General features: G+C 35.9%; 1 protein-coding gene across 1 annotated transcript; it reads left to right on the forward strand.

Annotated features, from left to right (window-relative positions):
* The first annotated feature begins 7,073 nt into the window (after positions 1–7,073).
* Positions 7,074–11,999, forward strand: LOC107559077 (T-complex-associated testis-expressed protein 1-like). Its single transcript, XM_016242809.1, has 3 exons — positions 7,074–7,352; positions 8,105–8,602; positions 11,802–11,999. The coding sequence occupies exons 1-3, from the start codon at positions 7,074–7,076 to the stop codon at positions 11,943–11,945; spliced, it is 921 nt and encodes a 306-aa protein (XP_016098295.1). The 3' UTR covers positions 11,946–11,999.
* The last annotated feature ends 1,125 nt before the right edge of the window (positions 12,000–13,124 follow it).

Raw genomic sequence — 13,124 nt, forward strand, 5'->3', positions numbered from 1 at the left:
GTTGCATCCAGTGGGGACATAATTATGGATTATAATGACTTATACTGTCTTTTTTGCACTGCGCCACGTAAACATAAAACCATGTCTGCATTTGTGAGCAGAGAAATGACAAACAACAAGCGCTACTCTACACTGCTCAAAACTCACGTTTGAATCATCAGTGGCAAATCCTTGTATATAAAAAAACGTACTTACAGTCTGTGAGTCAGAACAGCCGGCACTGTAGTCTACTCTCCCAGGATCAGGAAACAGTCCTCCATAAAATGTGCTGCACACATCTGAATATTTGGGTATTCGGCCAATCACAACGCACTGGATAGCTGGCCAATCAGAGCACACCTCGCTTTTCAGACCGATGAGCTTTGTAAAAATCGACGCGTTTCAGAAAGGTGGAGCATAGAGGAGAAACAATAATGTACATTATGTGGAAAATAATGTGTTTTTTGAACCTTAAACCGCATAAACACATTTCATTACACCAAATACACAAAATAATGTTCTTTTTAGCAACATCATATGACCCCTTTAAAAGAACAATCAAAAGTAACATTCGCATAACCAAGAAAAATGTTTTTAAAACATTTAACATTCCGAGAACATTCAGAAATAACATGCAACATTACGTTTATGGCAGTTATTAAACACAATTTCCCTCCAATTCTCATAACTCTAATGTCATTCATAAATAAATATCGACTTAATATCTAACTTTTTTTGTTGTTGCCAAGGCAACATTTCTCATTTTCATTTAGAATAACTTGATGTACTAAAAAAAAATAAGACAAATTAATAAGAAGTGAGGCCCGGACATGTCAAGAGATTCACTACATTAGGCAAATTTGTTGGATGATTGCAATAATTGCATTTTATACAAAGTGTGCTGCCAAATTATGTTTTATTTCAGGTCATATTTATCCACTGAAGTCAATCCAACAATTTAATTCTTGTCTGTTTTCACTTTCATAAGTTCTGCACTGAGAGGATGTTTCTCCCTTGCTGCCTGTGTCCAGCATACTATTGAAGTTTGACCTCGTTTTCAGATGTGTGAAGCATCTCTCAAATGTGATGTTCCCACGTGCTATGAAATTAATGCAATGCATTGTTATGAAGGTCATTTTTAAAAATAATATGCAATTGTGCATTTCTGCTGTTTACAGTCACTCTGATCATATTAATAAAATATATATATATATATATATATATTTTTTTTTTTTGACGAATAAACATATTTTGATTTGCATGACCTGCCCCAAATGTGCAATAACCTACACAAGGGAAACCCTCAGTTGGTTCTGAGGTGATGCCCTCATTCACATTGATTTCCATGTGTTTGAAGTGAATTCATGGGTTTTGTGAACTGCAAAACACAAAATATTATTTAGTGTTTGATGTGGTGCAGAAATGAATTAACTTGTATGCATCATTCATCACATTATACAGTCTGTGCAGTGTTATCTGTCACATAAATGGCCTTTTAGATTAAAATATATATATATATATTATATAGATACCAAACTTTAAACATATTTTATGGTAGATAAGTAAAAAATAGCGCTGCATATCCCAAACTTTGACCCTAGTTTTGACCTTTATTTGATAAGTTTCTTCATTCTTAATTTTTTCTTCTGTCTTCTGTGCATTGACATGTTACAAGTGTGTTGGTGTGCATCACGGTTGAGGCTGTTTCACACATTCAGTGTACAATACAGCAGCGCGCGAGGCACGTCTCTGTTACCGTGACAAAATCAAACTTCACGGAGGAGCTGAAAGTGAGTAGCCAGCAGCGTTTTGAATCGATTAAACTATCGAATGAATTAGCTTAACGCGTTTTCACTCAAATTTGTATGTTAAAGGGGTCATATGATGTGATTTCAAGTTGTTCTTTCTCTTTGGAGTGTTACAAGCTGATTGTGCATAGATAAGATCCCTGAAGTTGCAAAGACTAAAGTCTCAAAACCAAAGAGATATTCTTTATCAAAGTTAAGACTCTGCCACGCCCCCCTAAAACGGCTCGTTCTAACACGCCCCCACATATCTACCTCACTATGTGGAAATATTAGCATAATGCGCTCAAATGTGCACGCAAAGAAAGAAGGCGTGGTTTCCGTAACCGCAGTTAGTGTTGAAGCAGCATGTCAGGGAGACGCTGTGTGTTTCTAGGCGAAAGCAAAAGCACTTTATTTGGCCTTCTGAAAGTAGATGCATTTAGGAATCTTTAAGATTACTTACAACAGAACAGCAATGCATTTTATGGATGACCGTTTCGTGAACCTAGGAGAGGAGGTCATTCTGACTTTGCTATGACAATCTGGTGCTTCTGAATCAGCTACTGTTTTGTTATTAGTTTTAAGTATTTGCTATTGACTGTTCAAATGCGGAGTTTTGCGCATCGTGTGTGTGTGTGTGCGCATGTGTGAGAGAGACAGCGTCACATCACAGTAGAGTCAGCTGTCTTAACCGCGGCTTGTGTACTGCATCATTACTGTGTCTGTTCCCCTTTCGGGCTTGAACTGATGGTAAAACTAATGACATTATTTACTGTCTTTACATTTATTTTGAAAGATGAAGCTCGTGATTATGGTAAGGGGCGTTACATTTCCGACGAGTGCTTGTGGTGTTCGGCCAATCACAATGCACTGGGTCAGCTGGCCAATCAGAGCAGACTGCGCTTGTCGGAAGGAGGGACTTTGTAGAAAACGAAGCGTTTGAGAGAGGCGGGGCATAGAGGACCTACAATAATGTACAGTATTTGAAAAATAATGTGTTTTTTGAACATTAAAGCATGTCAACATATTCTGTTACACCAAATACACAAAATAATGATCTTTAAAAAAGCAAAAACGACTCTTTTTAACTGTAAGTACACAATTACGTCCGTCAAGAAAAGTTGACCTCCTGCAGCAGTAATGAGTTAGGTTTAAATTGTCCCCGATTCTTGTTTTTTTGCTAGCTTTAGCTGCATGTCTCGGAGACAGTCTTCACGGAGAACCGGGAGCATGAGGCCGGTAAACGGAAATGCTTGTGATCTGCAAGCACATCAAATATGATGGAAATGATGGAAAGACACAAAATGTTGGGAATTTGTTTTATGTGTCACCAAAGTGCATCCCTATCCTGCTCAAATACAACAGATAAGAGCTATTATGATTCTCAAAAAATAAAAACTTTATTCATACAAACTTATTTCAGTCAACACACTCTATTACTACAAAGTAAGTGCAAAATACTGCAGACACGACGATGCACTGTGTCTCTCTCTCAGTATCTGGTTGACATGACTGTGCATGGATTGTGGTATAACTTTTGTGTCCGTGGTTAAAACAAGATGTTCATTTTTTCTCCACCATCTTGATTGATGCTTATAATGAAATTGTGGTGTGTGTCATGGCAGGTGTGGCGTACTGGTGTTGTTCTGCGCAGACTCATTGGCATGATTGAGAGCAAACGTTGAGAGCAATGGTTGAGAGCAAAAAAAATAAATGTATCTCTTTATTTATTCCTTCTCTTTCTAGCTTGTACTTATTTGAACAATGTCTAGAAACTTGGTATTACAAGCACTTCTTGTGTCTGTTTGCCTCTTTAAGAAGAATCGCTCTATGTATCCCCCAATTGTAAGTCGCTTTGGATAAATGTGTCTGCAAAATAACTAAATGTAAATGTAAACATGAGAGGTCACGGGCCTACGGCAGGGTGCGGCCAAGTAAAAAATAAAAAATCTCCAAACATTTTTTATTGAAATATAGCTAAAATAGCTCCAAAAAGTCGCAGCTACAATGAGAAAGTAGCTAAATTTGGCGACAAAATCCCCAAATTGGCAACACTGGATACATGTAACGGAATTACATAGCCTAGTTTAATTACAAAATAAATGTAACTGTAATCTGTTACAGATACTGAGAAAACATGTGTAATTAAATTAAAGTTACTTATGAAAATGTTAATGATTACAAAGGGGGTTGCATCTGAATATTTTTCATACACATACAGATTTGATTGATTTCTTTCCCAAATTGCATTGACTGCTCTAAAATATTATAAACCAATGTTTCAGGAGACAGATAGGACTGTGTCTTATTGAGGACACATGCTTATTTGATAACTGTTTTATTTCCTATTTGGTTTATGTATATGCTTTATTTTTTTACGATTAACTTTTTTTCCAAGGCATTGTTAGATGCCAGTGTTTCCTGTCATGCAAAGATTTGATTTCAAAAACAGTATCATAGCTATTAAATTATATCTTGTTATGATTTTAAATCTGTATTTAACCTCAGAACAATCTCAAAAGTTAAAAGAGGTGCTAAAGTCTGATTTTGTGGTGGCTGTGTTTTAAAATTAAATTATTATAATCTTAATTCAAGCGATGAAGGATTTTGAAAGTCTGATGGTAATCAGTGTTGAGTACTACTGTAAGGTTAACCCTGCCTGGTTTAAATGTTCAAAATGATTGACATTCGTTAGAAATTTAGAAAAAGTAATAAAAAAGTAATCAGTTACATTACTTTAATAAAATAATTGAAATAGTTACACTACTTATTACATTTTAAATAGGGTAACTTGTAATCTGTAACCTGTTACATTTACAAAGTAACCTTCCCAACACTGAATTTAAGTGTATAATTTAATTTATTATTCATTCATAACCACCATAGGAATTAAGCTTAATATATTGAAATTATGTTTCCATATGTTATTTAGGCAAAACAGCACAGATGAATAGGGTAAAACATTTACTAATAGATATCAGCATACTTCTCTTGCTGACTGATTTCACTAAAAATTGCGAAAAGTTTTTGTATTACAAGTTTCTCAAATGTAATGTCTAAATATGCAACTGAGGCATTATCTAATTAAATATGCACTAATTTGCATACATTTCCAGAACAGACGTTTTTCAGGTTCAAAATTCTTGTTTCATTTTGTTGATATATTAGAGTAAAAGGTCTTGAGGGGATTTTAGATTTCTGATTTTATCACTCCATAAATAAGAAAAAAAATACATTTGACCATGTTTTAGGAATAAAATGTTATATGAGGCAAACATATGAATAAATCCCTCTGAAAACCTTCGGAATGTAGATAGCAATACATCTGTCAAATTTGGTGTATGTAAGTGCTGCTGCAGCGGAGGAAAAAAATTATTTTTTGAGAAAACTGTCTTTATTGAAATGTACAGACACAAATAGATAAAGTGCAATAATAAAATCAGGCGAATGATATTTGAACAAACCCCTCTATAAAAATCTTCAGAGTATAAATAGGAATAAAACTGTAAAATTTGGTTCATGTAAGTGCTGCTGAAGTGAAGGAGAAAATGTATTTTGAGAAAACGGCCTTTAAAAGATATTTAGTGTAATTGAAATCTACAGGAGCAAATAGATAAAGTGCAAAACCAGGCAAATGAAAGATGAAAAACCTTCAGTGTATAGATAGTGATAAATCTGTAGAATTTGGTGCATGTAAGTGCTGCTGAAGTGGAGACAAAAAACTCATTTTGAGAAAACAGCCTTTAAGATATGTATTATAAATTAAATATACAGGCTCAAATAGATAAAGGGCAATAATAAAATCTTATAAATGAACAAACTCCTCTGTAAAAACCTTCAGAATATAGAGAGGAATAAAATTGTAAAATATGGTGTATGCAAGTGCTGCTGAAGTGGAGAAAAAAAAAATGAATTTTGAGAAAATGGCCTTTAAAGATACCTATTGTAATTAATATCTACAGACACAAATAGATAAAGTGCAATAATAAAGCCAGGTGAATGTTATATGAACAAACGGTCTGTAAAAAAACTTCAGAATATAGATAAGAATAAAACTGTAAAATTTGGTGTATGTGCTGCTGACGTGGAGAAAAAAAATGATTTTGAGAAACAGGCCTTTAAATAAATGTATTGAAATTGAAATCTACAGATGCAAAAAGATAAAGTGCAAAATCAGGCAATTGATATATGAACAAACCCCTCTGTAAAAACTTTCAGAATAAACATACAAATAAAACTAAAATTTGGTTTAAGTACTGCTGAAGTCGAGGAGTAAACTCATTTTGAGAAAATGGCCTTTAAATATATTGAAATCTACAGAAGCAGACAGATGAAGTGGAATAAAATACGGACTTATAGGTGTATTTTTGATGTTTTCTTTCCAATGGTCTGAAACACTTTATGAAAAGCCAAATAGCCTAAAATGTCAAAATTGTCCAGTGCATTGAAACCCCAAATGCCCCCCCCCCCCCCAAAAAAAACAAATAACAATGTTTTTGCCTGCAATGCCTTGCTTTAAAGGGGTCATATGATGCGATTTCAAGTTTTCCTTTCTCTTTGGAGTGTTACAAGCTCTTGGTGCATAAAGAAGATCTGTAAAGTTGCAAAGACTAAAGTCTCAAATCCAAAGAGATATTCTTTATAAAAGTTAAGACTTGTCCATGCCCTCCTAAAATGGCTCGTTCTAACACGCCCCCACATGTCTACGTCACTGTGTGGGAAGATTTGCATAACGCCGCCCAAATGTTCACGCAAAGAAAGAAGGCGTAACTTTTACTCTCGCTGTAGTATTGTTGTTGTCGCTGGTGCCATGTTGTGGAGATGCTGTGTGTTTAGTTGTGAAAGCGAAACTACTTTGTTTCGCCTTCCAAAAGAGGACGATATCCGCTTCGTCATGCCTAGAGATGATCCGTGCTGGTCGCTGAGGAAATACATCAAATTTGCACTGTGGATCGCCGGATCGGCTTTCACCGTGAACGAAGCGGAGTCCAGCCCGAGGTCGTCACATGTGGTTGCCGTAAGCCTGCAGGACGCTCCTTCGTCAAATCCGCCGGCCGCGCCGTTCTCAAGCCCGCCATGTGTGACGCTGTGTGATGCATTTTATGGAAGACTGTTTCCTGAACCTGCAGAGTAGCATACAATGGGTCTGTGCTCAAAGGCTGTTCTATAAAGTGGGGCAGTTCCAACTTTGCAAGGACAGTCTCTAGAGCACTGTCAACAAGACGCCTCTATGCCTTTTAATGGTCAGTCGTTTCTGACTGGTGTGCAGCACGCAGCCTGGAGCCGTAGTCTTGTGACGTGCCACACATGCTCACCTTTCTACAAGAGCTGTTGGATAAGGGGCGCACCCCTTCCATGCTCAAAGTCTACGTGGCAGCCATCGCGGCGAATCATGCTCTCGTGGCTGGCCAGTCAGTCGGCAAAAACGACCTTGTCGTTAAATTTCTGAGGGGAGCTCAGAGGTTGAACCTGCCTCGTCCTCATTCTGTGCCGACCTGGGACGAGTCCTTAGAGCCCTACGAGGCCCTCCCTTTGAGTCGCTCCAGTCGGCCAATTTGCGGCACCTATCGCTCAAGACTGCCCTCCGTTTGGCGTTTGCATCGGTCAAGCGAGTAGGTGACTTGCATGCACTGTCAGTCAGTGCTTCATGCCTTAAGTTCCCCTGGGATACCGCGCGGAGCGGAAAGTTTCTTTGGGGGATGCAATATTTTTGCGAGAGAACATAAAGTTTCTTGGGGGAAACGCAATACTTTTGAAAAAGAAAACAAAGTTTCCCAGGGGATCGCAATACTTTTGCAAAAGAAAACCGCAATACTTTTGTGAGAGAACGCAGAGTGTTTCGGATGAATGCAATACTTTTGTGAGAGTCTTTCAAGGGAACGCAATACTTTTGCAAAAGAAAACTTTTCTTGGATGATCACAGTACTTTTGTGAGAGAATGGAAGAGCATTGAAATATAAGTTCAGTTTAAGTTTCAGTAATTTAAGTACTTCATCTTATTATTTTTTTTCCAGTTTCTTGCCAAGGCAACATTTCTAATAATTTTTATTTGTTTTAAGTTTAAGTTTTATTTTAAGATTTTCATTTCATATTTAGATTTAATTTCATTTTAGCTCTATTTAAATTAACAAAAAAGATTTTAAAAAAATACTAGATATTTTTCTCTCTCTTGGCTAACTGCAATTTTTTGTCAGTTTACACTTCCAGAAGAGAGAAGCGTTATTTCTCCTAGAAAGTGTTTAATTGTATAATTATTTATGTTTTTAGTGAGTCACATTTCTTTTAGTTTTAGTTTAGTTTTAATTTAGTTTACAATAGCATTCATTCTATATTTTAAGAGGATTGGTATTGATGTTTGGTTGTTAAATTCCCATTTTTCGCAACAGGTCTTCAAGATCCATCGCAGTAAGGTGGACGATGAGAAGTGTTGCCTGCTTGTGAGCCACCTACTGGATCACCCGTCACTACAGGAGCTCGACTTTTCGCATAATCACATCAGTGACCGCGGAGCCCGAGCCATCGGAAAACTCCTGAACCGCAGTCAGCTGAAGAGGCTGGTCATCTGCAACAACCAGATCAGAGGTCTAGGAGCTCAGGCTCTGGCTCATGCTCTGTCCAAAAACACCACCCTGATGTCCCTCAACCTGAGGCTCAACCACATCGGGGATGAAGGGGGTCAAGCTCTGGCTCAGGCTCTGGTGAAGAACAAGACCCTGGTGAACCTTCATCTGGGGGAAAATAACATGACCGAACCCACGGCCGTGGCGCTGTCTCAGGCCCTGGTGGAGAACCGTACCCTCAAGAACCTAAACCTATCCAACAACAGACTGGGAGTTGTGAGTAAACCTCAGAAGATGATGTTTAAGGGTATGCTCCTACTTTTTTTAACGCCTTGGTTTTGGTACATGTGCATAAAAGTAAAAAAGGTAACACTTTAGTTTAAGGATCAATTCTCAATATTAACTAGTTTATTAGCATGCATATTAGTAGCTGTTTATTAGTACTTATTAAGCACATATTAATGCCTTATTCAGCATGACCATATTTTAGATTCCTTAATCCGACCCCATACCTAAACTTAACAGCTACCTTACTAACTATTAATAAGCAGCAAATTAGGAGTTTGTTCAAGTTGTGAATATGTGTTCCCTATTCTAAAGTTTTACCGTAAAGAAAAAAACATTTTGACTGTTATAATATAAATATAAAATAAATAAATATTTAATAAATAAATTGATCAATATTAAACAAGAATAAGCAAAAAATAAATTAAAACAAAAATTAAAACATGAAAAATATCTGACAATGGGTTAAGGGAAATAAACTTGTTTTCCCCTTGAATTAATTTGGCAGAGATTTCTCTCTCGCTCTTTTTTTAAATTTAAAAAAATATTTTTTTTTCTGTAAACAAGACTTAATATCTTTTACCTGAGTTACAAAATAACAAGATACTAAGTCTTTTCTGAAAAATATCAAGATTAAGTAAATTTTATGCTAAAAATAAGAACATTTTCTGCCGATGGGGTAGGAAAAATAAACTTGTTTTCCTTTGCATTAATTTAATTTTTCTTACTTTTATTTTTTATTTATTTTTTTGGCAGATTTTATTTTATTTAATTAAAATTTTTTCATTTCCTTGCATAAACCTCTCTTATTTTATTTATTTATTTACAGAAAACAAGACTATTTTGCATCTAAAGTAAATGAATCTTGATTTAAGCATGTTTAGGTTTTTGAACTGGAAAACAACACAAAAATACAGAGTAAAAAATAACTTTTGCAGTGAATTATGAGAATTTATTAAGACCTGTAATTTGCACCTTTTAGATGTTAAAACTGACAGAAATCAATCCCATATAGTGACAAAAGCAACTACATTGATAACATTCTGGCAACTACCAACAACACCTTAGTATCATACTGTAACATGTACTTTCTCTATTTTTACTATTCCTGTTTAACATGTTTTTGATGAGAAACAAATGACTTTTTAAAGCATTTAATTGTCTGTAAAGAGATGAATATGAAATGATGCAGCCCTTGTCTTAGAATTATTCATGGCTGCAGGATAGATGCGCACTAACAGACAGACATGTGGGATGGGGATTACCTCTCTCCTGGGACGGATGATCCAAATGGTTCCTGCATTTATCCGCTCCTCCCATTTCTGTTTCAAGGCAAATCATATTTCAAACAATCACCTCTTAATCAGAAAGAGCTCTGGCGCTCCTCACCAGAAACATTAGTCTGCATACTTATTTAATTTAATTTTTTTCATTTCCTTGCATAAACCTCTCTTATTTTATTTATTTATTTACAGAAAACAAGACTATTTTGCATCTAAAGTAAATTAATCTTGATTTAAGCATGTTTAGGTTTTTGAACTGGAAAACAACACAAAAATACAGAGTAAAAAATAACTTTTGCAGTGAATTATGAGAATTTATTAAGACCTGTAATTTGCACCTTTTAGATGTTAAAACTGACAGAAATCAATCCCATATAGTGACAAAAGCAACTACATTGATAACATTCTGGCAACTACCAACAACACCTTAGTATCATACTGTAACATGTACTTTCTCTATTTTTACTATTCCTGTTTAACATGTTTTTGATGAGAAACAAATGACTTTTTAAAGCATTTAATTGTCTGTAAAGAGATGAATATGAAATGATGCAGCCCTTGTCTTAGAATTATTCATGGCTGCAGGATAGATGCGCACTAACAGACAGACATGTGGGATGGGGATTACCTCTCTCCTGGGACGGATGATCCAAATGGTTCCTGCATTTATCCGCTCCTCCCATTTCTGTTTCAAGGCAAATCATATTTCAAACAATCACCTCTTAATCAGAAAGAGCTCTGGCGCTCCTCACCAGAAACATTAGTCTGCATACTCAGAGTGAAAGCATCTCAATGCAGCCGTACTGCAAAATGTGATATGCTTTGTCATCAGAGTACTTCAACCTTCAAATGTATTAAGTGCGATGCCATTTACAGTAGAGAGATTCGGCACTAACCATAAAATACCTTTTTTTGTCAAATAAATGCAGTCTTGGTGCAGTCTTTCAAAAACATTTTAAAAATCATACTGATCCCAAACATTTTTAACAGTGCTGTAGGTCTTTCTGTTGTGGTGAAATGTTTTTTTTTAACTTGTACATGCATGCACCACACCTCACATTCATTCATAATAGATCAAATCAAACCTTGCCCTCTATTTTTCACATTTAAAGGGGTCATATGATGTTGCGAAAAAGAACATTATTTTGTGTATTTGGTGTAATGAAATGTGTTTATGCGGTTTAAGGTTAAAAAAACACATTATTTTCCACAAACTGTACATTATTGTTTCTCCTCTATGCCTCGCCTTTCTGAAACACGTTGATTTTTACAAAGCTCATCGGTCTGAAAAGTGAGGTGTGCTGTGATTGGCCAGCTATTCAGTGCGTTGTGATTGGCCGAATACCTCAAGCGTGTGACGGAAATGTTACGCCCCTCACCATACTGTGATGCCCTGTCCAGCCGGAGCGACGAGACAAAAACATTAAAACCCATTATAAACGAGGCATTTGTTGCATCCAGTGGGGACATAATTACTGATTATAATGACTTATACTGTCTTTTTACGCGTTGCGTTGCATCGCGCCGCATAAACATAAAACCATGTCTGCATTTGTGATCGGAGAAATGACAAACAACAAGCGCTACTCTACACTGCTCAAAACTCGCGCTTGAATCATCAGTGGCAAATTCTTTAAATATAAAAAACGTACTTACAGTCTGTGAGTCAGAACAGCCGGCATTGTAGTCTACTCTACCAGGATCAGGAAACAGTCCTCCATAAAATGTGCTGCACACATCTGAATATTTGGGTTGAAGTGTTCTGGAACAGTGTTGTAAATACAACTTAACCACTGATTTCTAGTCGTGTCCTCAGTGAGCCTCTCCCGCAGTTATTTCTCTGATTTGTGTCAGATACAGCACTGTAATCCAAATGAGACGTCACATCTCGTGTGTGTCTCCTGCAGGACGGCAGTAAGGTTCTGGAGGAAGGAATGTCCCACAACAGCAGTCTGGTGGAGTGTGACATTCGGCTGACTGATGTGGCTCAGGACAGTGAGTACTGCACCAATCAGATCCAGGCTGCACGCAAAAATCAAACACAACTATAATCTCAATGCTGGACATGCTGGGCCTGTCAATGAATAATTACAGGCCTTTGAAAAACATTGTAAACAAATAAAAAAATGACCAAAATCACTCTTACTATATCTGTTAATCATAAAGCAAGACACTACAGGTGAATACTAATAGACATCACTATATTTTCCACAGTTGATTACTCACAGTACATTAAGACAATTGTTTTGTACTACAGGTTTTCTGAAATGTTATATTTAAGTATAAGTATCTAATTAAATATGCATTAATTTGCATACATTTCCACAACAGAAATCTGAACATTGGATAAAGCCAGATTCAAAATTCTTATGTTTTGTTGACATCTTAGAGTTCAAGGTTTTTATAAAGTGCACTTTTGATTTCTCTTTTTATCCCCCCATAAATCAGAAAACCATGTTTTTAGGAATAAAATGCTATATAAAATCAGGTGAATGACATATGAGCCAAGCCCTCTGTAAAAACCTTCAGAGTAAAGATAGGAATTCAACAGTAAAATTTGGTGCATGTAAGTGCTACTGAATCAGAGGAGAAACTCATTTTGTGAAAACGACATTTAAAAGAAATGTATTGAATTTGAAATCCACAAACTCAAATAGATAAAGTTAATAAAATAAACACTTGAATGTGTATTTTGGATTTTTTTATGTAAATCAAGTTATTGAAGCAAAATAACACAAAAATGCATAAAAAGCAATGGTTTTACCTGTAGTGTCTTGCCTTAAACAGTGAAATGAAATATTGACATTTTTCATTACATGTCAATAGAAATATACTATCATTCACAAGCACACATGAACAGATGTTTGGCTCAAATGTTGATGTGTATGTGTGTGACAGGGTGTTTAACTCTCACAGGGAGAATTAGCTCATAATTAGTGAGCGTTTATTAAGTGGCAAAGGTCACTGACAGCGAACTTGTTGAATCAGAACCAGCAGACCAGCTATTTCACAATTTTTTCCCCAGAATTAATTATTTTATCCATTAGAAATTGATTAGATGGTGAAAAGCGGATGTTACATTCACAAAAGTTTGGAGTCAGTAATTTCTTTTAAAGAAATTAACATTTTTATCAGCAAGGATGCATTACATTTATTAGAAGTGCCAGTAAAAACATTATGATGTTACAAAAGGTTTCTATCTCAAATAAATGCTGCTCTTTTGAACTGTC

This window comes from Sinocyclocheilus grahami, unplaced genomic scaffold (assembly GCF_001515645.1).
Source record: "Sinocyclocheilus grahami isolate Dianchi unplaced genomic scaffold, SAMN03320097.WGS_v1.1 scaffold674.1, whole genome shotgun sequence".
Taxonomy (NCBI): Eukaryota; Metazoa; Chordata; class Actinopteri; order Cypriniformes; family Cyprinidae; genus Sinocyclocheilus; species Sinocyclocheilus grahami.